At 43.3% G+C, this 13,096-nt stretch overlaps 1 protein-coding gene across 5 annotated transcripts in view; it reads left to right on the top strand.

Annotated features, from left to right (window-relative positions):
* Positions 1 to 1,838: 1,838 nt before the first annotated feature.
* Positions 1,839 to 13,096, top strand: part of MATN2 (matrilin 2) — a 77,446-nt gene continuing 66,188 nt past the window's right edge. For 3 of the 5 annotated variants that reach the window (XM_054057263.1, XM_054057262.1, XM_054057259.1), the window contains exons 1-2: positions 2,282 to 2,544; positions 12,910 to 13,077. In XM_054057263.1, coding sequence (XP_053913238.1) covers positions 12,924 to 13,077 — 154 coding nt within the window. In that variant the 5' untranslated portion in view covers positions 2,282 to 2,544; positions 12,910 to 12,923. Of the gene's footprint in view, positions 1,867 to 2,281; positions 2,545 to 12,642; positions 12,775 to 12,909; positions 13,078 to 13,096 lie in introns of those variants that run through there. The other 2 variants (XM_054057261.1, XM_054057260.1) reach the window with 2 other exon arrangements.

The raw sequence follows: 13,096 nt of genomic DNA, 5'->3' as shown, positions 1-13,096 counted from the left end.
AACAGTCGTCCAGAAGCAGGAAGAAAACCAACTCACTGCTGTTTTACTAAAGCATCTGCTCTTAAGATGAGACAGACTTTCTGAAATGTTTTTTTTACCTTATGTGGTTGCCTGTGATAAATTAAAAACAGGCCACAGCACTGGGAGTTTCTTTCAGACTAAGAACTACCCTTCTAGGCACTGTGTGAAGCCAAGAAAGTAGAGACTCAGAAAGCCTCTGGTATCCAGTTAGCAATCTCAAGAAGCTAATGATTGCCTGTAGATCAAAGCATGGATTGATAGAAGCCTCCATTTTTTTCTAACTTAGCGTCTTCAAACTTTCCTCTACCCATCCTCCTGAATTTTGACAGATTGAATAATGTCTCTCCCAAACAGAAAAGAAGTGACATTGTAGGAGCGGAGGACAGATGCTCGACTTTTGAGGAAGGACAAGCGGCAAGAAGACAGAGAGACTCTGTGATGTGCAGAACACACAGAACTTCTGGTACGGCATTACATAAATAGAAAAGTGGAAAAATCAAAGTCAAATAAAAATCCCACCCCAAACTTCTAAGCTGTCTCTTATGAAACAAATAAATGCCTTATCCCCCTGACGCACTGCCATCATACCTCTTCCTCTGACCTCCAGCTGGGACACCCTCCATGTGTTCAACCTGCCAACAGCACAGCTTATGAGAAGTGCTAGTGTTGGGATTTCTTGTGCATAAACTGGTGTTGAAGCAGCCAAGCACAGCCACTGGGCACTCACATCATCTTCTCACCACAACACTTTCTCTCCTGCCTTTTGCCTTCCTCTGGCAGTTGATGCCTCAAGCCACAGCACAGTGAAATCTTCAGGTGTACAGATGTTGTATTTTCAATGATGGAGCATTAATTTGGACCATGGCTGGAGCCCCATCCTATGCTACATTACCAAAAATGAAACACAACAGGGTGAACTGCGCTTGGCGTTGCTGGGTTTGTCAAGTAGTTTTTCCCTTTCCTGTAGCTACAGAAGAGCTTCAGGAGCCAGTGCTCAGAATGAAAGATGGGGTGAAACTGGCCCCTTTCAGTCTGAGATTTTCTCGTCACTTACACATCCCTTTTAAGGATTAGATTTTACACACCCACCTCACAGAAAATTAACTGGCCAAATTAGCTCTCCTGATTTCCAAAGTTTGCTCAGCATCCAAGCGACTATGTGGGGTACAAATCTCCTCTCTTGTATCTTGCTGGCACCTAATGCACTGCAACCGGCATGGGTTTGCGATTTTATTCCTTTCCTGTTGGACGTGCCAGTGACCCCAGCTCACCTCTGCTGATCGGAATGGCTTTCACTGTTGTTTTTTTCCAGGAAACAGAAATCACCATTGCTTTGGAACAAAGCAGAATTTTTATCTTTTCTTCTTCATACTTAATAAAACCATAAATGTTGATATATATCTAACACAGCTTTTTCCACCTGGACTATTGACCGTGCTACTGCCACCACAGTCAAAAGACACTGATCCCTTCTACCTGGCCCATTTATTGCACTTCTCCCTCAGTGTTTTCATAGAATCACAGAATGGTTTGGGTTGGAAGGAACCGTAAAGATCATCCAGTTCCAACCCCCCTTCCATAGGCAGGGGCACCTTCCGCTAGATCAAGTTGCTCAAAGCCCCATCAGACCCTTTTTTTTCCCCGAGGGTGATTCCCACAGGCTCGCGAACACCCCCGTGATTCACCAGGGACTGTTTACCTTGGCCCAGAGGTCCCGTGTGTGGGGAACGGGCTTTCCACTCCCCGAGGTCTCCCTTGGTCTGCTTCCCTGGAAGGGAGAGCGCTGCCCGGGAGGGATGCCGAGCTGAGCCCCACACCCGAACCGCACCGCTTCCCTCCTGCGGGGTGAGTCCCGTCGGGGCCGGGGAGCCTCCCGCAAAGCCACGGGCGGGACGGAGCGGGACCGCGACTGCATCTCTTCCCGGGAAGGGAGGAGGGAACGAGACCGCTTCTCTTCCATGGGGCGGGCGAGAGGGAGCGGGACCAGACTGTATCTCTTCCACGGGAAAGGAAGAAGGAGAGGGACCGCATCCCTTCCCCGGGGAGGAACGAGGGAGCGGAACCACGACTGCATCTCTTCCACAGGGAGGGAGGAAGGAGCGGGACCGCATCTCTTCCACGGGACAGACGGGACGGAGCGGACCGCGCTGCCTACGCGGGATAGGCAGGAGGGAGCGGGACCGCTTCTCTTCCCCGCGGAGGGAGGAAGGAGCGGGACCGTTTCTCTTTTCCGGGGAGGGAGGAAGGAGCGGGACCGCTACTCTTCCCCGGGGCAGGCGGGAGGGATCGGGAGGGATCGGGACCGCGTTCCCTCCCACGGGGAGGAAGAGGCGCCCCGCGCTGCCTCGGGGAAGAGCCGTCTCTCGCCGCCTGGGCAGGGCGGCCGGTTCCTCCCCAGCGGGACGCCCCTTTCCCGAGCCGCGCGGGGCCGGGGCTGGGGGAGCTCCCGGGGCGGCAGGAGGAGGAGGAGGAGGCGCCGCTCCCGCTCCCGGCCGCGCCGCCGCCCGCCGAGCGGCCCCGCAGGTAAAGCCCGCGGCTGCCGTAGGGGTGAGGGAGGGGTGTGGGGGGTTACTGCTCGTGTTTCAGCCGCAGGAGAAGCGTCTCCCTTTCCTTTGGATTGCACGGGGCTGAGCAAACTCCCTGTATACCCTCTTCCCTGTGCATGCTTAACTACCGTATTTTTCCTGTAAGGGGAAACCCGCTGTATTTTTAAAATCAGTGCAGAATCGGAGCCAAAACTTTACCTGGAAACATTTGTTAGTAGCCTGCAGGTGCAAAGCTTCCAGTTGGACGGGATGGGGGTTCGAGTTGTGCAGTGGGTACATAGAATAGTTTGCGTTGGGAGGGACCTGAAAGATCATCAGGTTCCAACCCCCCTAAAGATCATCTACTTTCAACCCCCCCTCAAGATCCTCTGGTTCCAACATCCCTGCAGGTAGCCCAGGGCTGGAACAGTCGCCTCTGACACGCGGCGTGGGAGCTGCCGAGAGCAGCTGCAGAGGAGCGAGGGATTGCTGCATGGGATATACTTACCCTAGAAACCCAGCCTAGATGGTGCTCTCTAGTCTTATAAAGACTACCATGGCACCTTTAATGACTACATATTGCTGTTTTGGAAGACAGTTCTTTCTGTTTCAGACTGGACACTGTCACTGCTTAGCTGTGGGTTCGTGTTAACTGAGAGGGAAAAATGCAACGTCCTGATTTATGTGATACTTCCTAAATGCTTGAGTTTTCTTTTGGGGCCCTCATTCAAGGGGTGAATGATAGTGACTGAGATCTGGAAAAGTGACATGCTGCATTATGTGTTATACCTGCGCTAGTGTCAGGCAGCCGACTGCTTCAGATGAAGTGATCATGCTGAATCTCATAGTAAATTCTCCTGAAATCAAGAGCTTAATAAAATTACACATATGGCTTTTCCATAAAATAATTTTTGAATTATACACTTTTCAGCTTTAAGCAATGTTTTTGGTTTTTTTTTTTTAACTTTTGCTCAGGTACTCTATATCACTATGATTACAACAATATGCATCAAATTAAATTTGGTTTATTTTTTATCTTAAGAGAATATAGCACTCAGTTACACAAGGCTGTAGCTAAGATCCTCAATCATGCACTCAGTATTCACACCCAATTACTTTACATGACTCTTTCCATTGAGCTCACTGGGATTCCTCATGAACAAACTAATGCACACTGGTGTTTATGAGCTGGGACCCTGGGACTCAGCTGTAATAGTAAAAGATGGTTTAATCAGTCCAGGGAAACTAGGGAAAGACTAATCAGATCTAAGTACTCTCCCATGGCTTATAAACCGTCTCCATGGGAGGGTAAAACACTAAACATTGCCATTTAATTATAATCTGAACATCATTAATAAGCTCCTTTTATATAGTGTACTCATTGTTAGATCATGTTCTCATTATGAGAAAGCAGTATTTGGAATGGAGGGGTTTTAATCCCCAAATGATTGGTTTGCACTGGTGCCGGTACTGTGGTCAGTGTGGGTTTGCAAAAAAGTTTCAGAACTACTGTATCCTTTTTTTTTTTTTAAAAAAAAAAAAAGCCTTTCTGTGTGCAATTAACAGTCTGTTATGGTTTGTGACTACCTCACAGAGACAAAACTAAGCTGCCTACATATGTATTATATGTCATATAATATATGCTTTTATGTAAATACTTACTCTTTGTGGTAAAAATGAAGTTTCTCATTTTTCCCATGCTGCTCTTCTGGGAACATTGTGGAGAGACTGATGTCTAGATCAGATTCGGAATCAGAAAGTGCAGATGAGTCTTCTCCAAAAGAACAAGATAATGAAAAGGTCTATTGTCCAAGTGGCGACTGAAGAAAATCATAACATGGAGATTGATGCTGTCATAAAATAAGAATTCCCACTGCTAAAGCTTGCAGTCTGGCCGCTGGAAACTATGCAGCATAAACCATACTATGGATGCACTGTTCTACAGCATCACTTGTTAATTTTTATATAGCAAGTTTCTGAAATTACTGTAATGGTTGTCAGCTTCAGCTCTGGGCAGAAATTGGACCTGATGACCTATAGAGGTCCTTTCTGACCTAAATTATTCAATGGTTCTATGATATAGTAGTTAATAGTTTCACAACAGAGTTATCAGGAAGTCTATATGGGATTTAGATAAATGACTTAAAAAGTAGTAGTGTATCCCTTAATGTTCTTTATATTAGCGTTGTAGAAAATTCAATTGTACATGTTGCACATATATTCCAAGCCATTTAGACAACTGAGTCCATGATATTTAAACCTCACAATAAAATTTAATGCTGATCTTTGCTCTTTCTAATACACTGTGTGTTTCGGTGTGTGTACTCAATATGTGTGTGCGTGTGCTTATCTGACCTCTGTGCTTGGATAACCAAACTGTTCTTCCCCCATCCCCAAAGCTCTTCTGACAGCTTCCAGAATATGGTTGCCCTCCTGTATCCTGTACCACCTTCAGCTACACCCTGCATATGGGCACTCCTGTACAGTGTTGGGTTTGTGGGAATATTTGGCAGACTACCAAACGTCATTCACTTCCCTTCTAGGAACTGCTCTAGAAAGCATTTATGGATCCTCCCTTTACTATTTCAAAATCTGTTAGTTTAGTCTACTGTCACATTTGATTTTATTAGTTCAGGATACAACTCAGCTGTAGGCATTTGTTGCCGCAATCAGAATAATTAGGTACCGATGGAGTTTCTTTCAGCTGCAGCCTAATTGCCATACAAGGCAGGGGGATCTCAGTGTAGAGAGCACTGGAATATCCTTTTAGCGGCCGAGGTAGGGATATGTGCTAAAAGAGAAGGACCATATGAAAGCATAGGAAACAAAGCTGGAAGACTTTGTGAGCCTGTGGTTGTCTTCCTGTCCCCATTGCAATGCAAGACATGCCTGGAACGGGCAAATTGCCATCATGTGCCAGGATTCTGCCCTTCTGCAGACACAAAACAACGCATGGCTGTAAAACTTCGTGTAGGAAACAGACCTCCATGGACCCATGCAAAGGATTTGTCCCAGTCTTCTTGTGCTGGAGTACACAGCTTCTGGTCCTAAACATACTGCTGATTTGGGGTTACTCTTACTGTCTAGACACTCATTGTTTTATATTGATAAAAGGTTGATGTTGCCAAGTCAACAGTTAGCTTTATTATTTTGGTACCTTGATGTGCTACTATGAAAGCTGTTTGCATTTGGTTTTGGTTTTTTTTTTTTTTTTTTTGTCTCAGAATACACCTGAATGGCTAATTAACTTTTAGCTAATGAGTTTCCTGGATTTTCCTGATGCTACTGATGATGCAAGTGGCCAAAGTTAGCCTCTTAAAAGGAGCTAAAGAATGGGTTGACAAGGCAGTACTGCTGTGCTGTTTTGCAGGACTTGGCGCAGTGGTGGGTAAGTTCAGGTGCTCAAGTACACATAGTGCCTGCAGCGAAAAGTTTGCAATGAGGAATTTACAAACTTAAAGCACCTGCAACCTGATTTCTTCGTCATGATTTAACCATATCAATAAGATGCAGTTGACAACTGTGATTTAGGGGACTTCTACCTGTCGTGTGGTGCTGAGCCCAGTGAAGTCCTCCTTGTGCAGGAGGAGCCACAGAAAAATCCAGTTCATCATTTGGTGGAACAAGATGAGAGCAGAGTGCTTGTTTGTAAGGATGAAGGCAAGATGGTGCTTCTATATTGTCGGTGTGCTAAATACGATCTTCCTGATTGTGTCCAGCTGCCCCCACACAACACCTGCGTAAGCAGTGACAGAATATCTTATGATGTTGGATTTTACGGGGCTCTGTAGCTATTTTTCAAAACTGGAAAGTGCCTGTGTCAGCAACTGGTCCAGAAAGATGGAAGGAATTATTAATACTCTATGTCCTGATACACAAGCCACACACAGTGATTTTAATGAGTAATGGACTAGTTATGCATATGCTGACTTGTGGATAGTAAAGTACTTTGGAGCGTGTTGTAACTGATAGTTAACAGAGCTTTACAGTGCCTGCTGTCCTTAATTTCTGAGGTGATGGAATTGAGAAGGTAATATTTTGTGGCTTTTGTGTAATAGGAGTTTGTTGGTTTTCCAAGTAATTCACTGTGCTTGCCGACTTGGGGACACAGACTCTGGTTTTATTGGCTTGCACAGATCCCGTGCAGTTCCTTTAACTTCAGCAAAAGGTTTTAATATGATCATAGTTTCCTGTTATATTAAAATGGGTAGAAAATAAGGAGTGCTGAAGGAACTTTAGAACGTTTTCCCTTTTATGCATGTACATTCTTTATAACTTAAAAACACTGTTTAGATCTGCTGACAGCTTAATGAAAGTAAATGGCTGTCTCTTTTAAACTATCAAACAAGGAAAGCTGAAGGCAGCCTCTACAGTGGTAATAAACTGCTGCTTCTGCTCTTTGGTTTTTTTTTCCCTTCCCATCTATGATGAGAAATTATATGGGGTTGGAGAAAAGGGATATTGTCTGCAGTTACTATAGGTGTTGATGTTCCAGGTAATTCTGATAATTTCCCTGCCTGTGCATTGTGCCAGTTTTGATGGCAGCTGGAGAAGGCAGAGAAGTAGAGGTTTGTTGAGTTTGTGTTTCTGATTTAGCCTTGGAAGGGAACTTGTACTGCAAGATGAGGAAGGACACCATCCAGAAGAGCAGGAGGCACAAGCTGAAAAATATTACTACCCTGGTTTTCCAATTTCTTTTACAGCATGATCTGCCTAGCAAAGACGAGTATATTTTTAAGGTACCTGAATGAAAAAGGATGGCCTTCCAGGTCAGTGGAAGGATTTCCCAATTCTGTGTGAGAGAAATTTCCCTGAAGGTGGGAAGAGATGGAAGAACACTGACTTCAGCATTAGTCATAGAGCATCTCTTCTCCCTTGACATTATTTAAGAGTTATCACAGCAAACAGGACAAATCTTAATAACACGCACCATGCAGTGGAGAAGGTCATTGACTTATCATCACTGACACTGAATGTTCAGTAGTTTCTCTTTCCAAAACAGCCATCAATCCCTTATGAGGACACTTCCATGGAAAGATATTTGAAAGGGTAGAAACAGACTTGCATTGTTTGACTTCTGTACCACAAAGGAAATAGGTATTTTAAAGATGAAGTCCCAATTTAGTTTTCCAGTCTTCTTACACTGTAGCTCATGAAAATTGAACATCCATAACAATGTGTCAGAAAAATTATTCTATTGCATGGGTGTAGGGCTAAGCAAGCACAGGCAAAATGGATAAGAAAACACCATGGAAATACTTAGCTCTTGCCTGGCAACTAGTTGGGGAGCAAGGGAAGCCTGAAAAGAACAACAGAGCCTGTCCATTTATTTGTCACCTTGTAGGAGAATCTCTTCCTTTATACCAAACTTCTTAAAGACAGCTGCAGATACCGCAAGCAGCCCTCACCAGATGGTACCTCTTTGAGCAGCAGTTGCTGTACCACTTTATTAAATTGTTTATTTTATGAAATCCGATGCCTGAGAGTCTGCTTCACAAAACATCAGATTTGAACTTTGGAGCTCCTAATAGAGCTTCTTCACACATCCAACAGAGTAGTGTGCTGCACTGTTGTGAATGAATATTTTAGACAAAATCCATATTTAGACAAAAGTGCCACTTGACAGAGTTCAATGGCAATCGCTCTACATGAAGTTACTATGTGGAGGAATCATGCAGAGGGAAAATCGGGTTATATGTGTTTATAGCTAAAGAATTATACGTGTACACCTGATCCTCTATGTCAATTAGCTAAGATTTCAAAGATTCATCATGCTTATCGCCAATTCACTTACCTTCTGTCTGAACATCATGTGTCAATCCACTCTGAAGTTCGAAACTGAGGTTTCACAAAGCCAACTCTTAGGTATCAGATTTTGTAAAATAAATATTTTAACAGAGCAGTGCAGCAGATGGTTGGCTCTGGAGAGAGGGGCCAAAGAGAACAGAGGAATCCTGGGTAATTATACCCAGGTGGTTCGGTTCAGTAGTAACATTTGGGCCTGAACTCTTCCTCACTGGATTCCTTCACTATCTTTCATACAGGTCATTATCTCATCTAGGTACAGCTGATGTTGATGGTCTGTATCCTTGAAGTCTCTGTATGTTCTACTTTTTGTTGACTCTGGAGGCCCTGTTTTGATTAAGCAGGTTGAGAAAGTTTTAAGTAGATAGTTACAGCTCACGGCCCAATGCTTAAGCAAGTCAGGCTAGTTGTGCTAAGAGAGCTAAGTGAACAACATACTAAATCAAACAATATTATAACTTTAAGTGATATAGTCTATTTAAATTCTTACTTATTTAAGCTAAATAACTAATCCCTGCTAAAGAGAAATGTTGCCTGGCGTGCAGTCCTCCTGCTGCCCAGGGAGGATAAGAGGGAGCTCACCGATGATCTGTTGTTGGTAAAGGATCTCATTGCTTCAAGAAGCACCCTTGAGAGGCATCCTAGCACGAGGGGAGGTCATTGCCACGCAGCCACACTGCCTGGCAGGGAGAGCTCAAAGAAGGCTCACTTAGGCTGCTGTATTTATGGGATAAAATGGTTGGCTCATAGTCAAATTGCACAGACTAAGAGAGGTATGCATGAGGCTCCTTATTCCCACAATTTATCGGTGTTTGCTGTGTTGCTCTGCTCCGTGTGGGTTTTCTAGAGGAATTATTGGCTGGGCTGTTGTGCGGGTCTCCACCTCTTTTGGAGCCTGAGCCAAATTGCTGCTGGTTTGGTTAATGGCAGGGGGATGTCTAGTGCATCTGTCACATGCACTGACTGCTCCAAGATTGCTGTGAAAGCCCTGCATATGACCATCATCTTCCTCTCTCCATGAGTAGAAGAATAAAACAGCAGAAGCTGGCACATTTGGTGCTCAACCCAGTTGAACCTCATTGATTGCCACAGCTCCTCATGGTATCTTTTGCTTTAGAGACGTTCAGGATGTTTTTCGTTCAGTGACTTGGTTTTGAGTCTGCCCAGGGGAGTTTGTTCCTGATAGTATGATGCTGAATGCTGCTGGGACAACTGGAATCAAAGTGCTTAAAACATATTTTCCAAGTGGTCACAAAAATACGTTTGTAAGTTTGGTTTGGTTTGGTAGTGTATTCTCATCTGGTAGAGCAAGAGTTAGCCAGCAGTGTGAAGGTACAAAGGGCTGTGCCAGCAGTCTGGCTTAGCCTGCTGGGAAAATGAGGTGTTAAATACCAAATGTGGTGTAATAAACACCATCCAGCTTCTCGAGTGAAGACAGGGGATGTTGCAGAAGACACAGAAAATAAACAGAGAACCATAGGAGGGCTGTATGTGGAGAAGCCATGCAACCACAATGCACTGGTCATGTAAAAATGCAAGCAGTGGACACAAATACATACCTGGAACCACAGCAAAGCACACAAATCCTGATTGTCATCACCTCAAAAAAGCAGAACAGAAGCTTTCAGTGTGGATGAAAGGGATGCAACAGGGTTGGATCAGTGGCATCTATTATCACACACACAGACTTTGGCTTTAGGATCTTGGTTTTTTTTCCTCATTGAAAAGGGATGCAATTTCACTTTAATTTTTATTTTAGATTAGCTATCAAAATTTATGAAGTAAGGCAACTAAAGGTCTCCTCTATTAAGCACAGTTAACTTTTGAAACAGTATTTTAAAGCACTGTTTGTGAGGGTAGGACACTGCTGATAGTAGATCTTTTTTTTAAAATGAGAATTTGATCTTTTTTGGTTGAACTGTATTGAGATCTTATTGATCTTATTGATTTTCTTGAAGGCTTATTGAGACCTGAGGATCAAAATGAAACACTATTAAGCAATAGAAGTTCAGTTTGAAAAAAAGTATCCCTAAAACATAGGCACTGTTATTTAGTACTTCTGTTTCTGTAGTACCCCTCTTGTTACTTGTCAGACGGATTGGTAAAATCATACAAGATTGAAAATTTACTGCTTTAAATGTTTCAGAATTTGGTGACAGCTAATGAATGCTTATGCAGGTATTTTGGTTTATATGATCAGGTAATCATATGTTATTTACACGCCGGGTAAGTGTTTTCATAACAGAATTTAAATACTTAAAATCATAGCAAACAAACACTTTTTTTTTTCCTTATTTCTGAAGTTGCCTGGGGACAGTTGTGAGTAGTGAATTTGAAAATGAAAAACAAAAAATCAATAATTGCTTCAAAGTTGTAAAATATGTTAAGTGCCAGAATGTAAGAGGATTTACTTTGGAGTACTTTTCTGGTAGGACACCCTGAGTCACTTTTTTGTCTTTGTTTCCTTTGGGATCGTACCCTTTATGGATGGCTCAGGACACATGAAGGTGCACCAGTAGCGTTGGTTCTCCGTTAATGTGCCATTAGGAACAGGTGAAGTGGCTTTAGCCCAATCTCCATGGCTGTTTAGGATGTGTAGGAAGGAGGAGAGAGTTAGGCCAATGATAACCAGGTAACAGCAGCAGCCTTTTTGAACAACCTGGTCATGCCTGGTTCCTTGCAGATAAGCATGAGAAATACTTGTCTACATTCCTTAGCTCTCTGAGCATGGCTTCTACATTTCTAAAACATTGGTGCTAGAACTGGCACGTATCCTAGAGGTTCTTTTGCCTTGTGTGATGGAGGAACAGACCAAAGAGAAGAGAAGCTCTCTTGCAGGGCCCCGTGGTTGTGGCTGATATCCAGAGAAGAGAGGAGACAACTTGGAAGAAGCTTAGGTTGGTAATCTCCAGCACTAACAACGGTTGCTTCCAGCAAAATTTTGTCCCATTTTCAGTCGTGAGTTCTGTTTGCAGTGTCCATCTGTTTCTGATTAGAGCACTGGAAATACTCTACCAATAACACCATACAGGTGTTTGTGCTGCTGGGGCTCCAAACATTTTTTTTTTTGTGGTCTCTATTGTAAGTGCCAATTATTTACGTACATATCTTTCCTAGTTGTAATGTCATTAAATCATGTTTTGCCTGTTACTGAATAATATGAAATGTTTAAGCAAGGCTGGGTGTTTTGAGTGCATAAACTCAGTTGATTTTTTTCTCTGACATATACACCAGGACATTGTTTTTGCATTTGAGAGTGCTGAGTAGGATACGCAAGAGGAAAAGCAGATTGATAGACAGAAAAATAGATCAATGTGTAATGGTTGTATGGGACAGGCTGAAGAATAATGAATAAATTCTCTTTGTTACAGAGAAAATATTCACTTAGGCTTCTATATTCTGCCAGTGAGTACCTCATGGTGGGGGAAAAAATTGATTCCCTTTCTGAACTGGGGCACTTAGCTGCCTTGTGTTACAGATCTGTGGCTCTATATGCTTATCAAGACACCATTAAAATTGTTTCCAACATCTTTGTTACTTAACCAAGAATTACTGTTAAAATTTGCACTACTTGTAAAGTGTCCACTCAGTTTCAGGTAGAACAGTTCTTTGTTGGAAGGTGGGTAGTTTTATCCATCTTTTGTGCACCTAAGGGGGCTCTTGACTAAGACTCACCAGTTGCAAGGCTCAATCTAGCTCCTGGGAGGTGCTCTCTTTACAGAAATAAAATTTTAGGAGAAGACAGACAGAATTGCCTTCTGAGGAAACCCACCGACAGGGAACATGGCCAGAAGATGAGCTTTGAGCATGTTGATCTTGGCTTTCTCTTTGCAGGCAGAGGCAGCCACGGTTTTTGATGGTGCCTTAAACTCCTGGGCAGGAATCAACTCTTAGTGTAGGAATTTTGCCTGTTGATTTGTTCTTTTGTATGACAAAACTTCTCCGTAACCTTTGGCAAGCTCCTTGCCAGTCCTCAGAAGTCTCCTTGAGTAAACAAGATTCCTCCTAAACTCTTATCTTCATGCTAGCAACCACAGCTTGCTGAAAAGGAAGCATGAGCTGTTGCCAGTTCCCGTTTATAATTGCTGTTTCTGGGACATATTCCCTTCTCTTGTTTTAATTCTCCAAGATTTTCTGAAGAAAGTATCCCTCGGGCTGCAAGAACTCCTGAAAAAAAACTGCAACAGAGTGCTGCATAGAATAATGAAAATATACCTGTGTCCTTTACGAATCTGTCGATGCTGACAGACTGACTGAAACAAAGCTCCTTTTCTTGCTTTAGAGAGACTTGATTATTAGGATGATTGTAAAAGTTGATACATTTCAAATGTTAACTGTGAACTTCACCTAACAATACCTAAAATTCTGTGCAGGGTCTGCTGACTGCTGCCTTATTACTGTGTAGATCTTCTTTCTTGAAGGGGTAGGTATTATTCTATGCCAGTATAGCTGCATGTTTGTAAGTGATGGGAGGAAAGCAGTGCAGGTAGGGGGCTGACATGGTTACAGCGTATATTTTTGTGTAATCAAATAGCTCATCTCCTGTCCATCATTACAGTTTCACATCCTTGAATGTCCCTCTGCTGCTTGAAGATGAAGAAAATGATTGCATGCTTCTGTCTGCTACTTGGACATATTCTGCTTTCCACTGTCTCTGTCATGGCCAAAGATCTCCCTGGAGGACATTTCACCCGAAGAAGGGATGTTAACTCACCATCTCGACGAGGTAAGTTACAGAGAAACCC

The sequence above is a fragment of the Cuculus canorus genome, chromosome 2, assembly GCF_017976375.1.
Source record: "Cuculus canorus isolate bCucCan1 chromosome 2, bCucCan1.pri, whole genome shotgun sequence".
NCBI lineage: Eukaryota > Metazoa > Chordata > Aves > Cuculiformes > Cuculidae > Cuculus > Cuculus canorus.
Note: the sequence above shows the minus strand (reverse complement) of the source record. Positions and strands in the feature narration are given on the sequence as shown.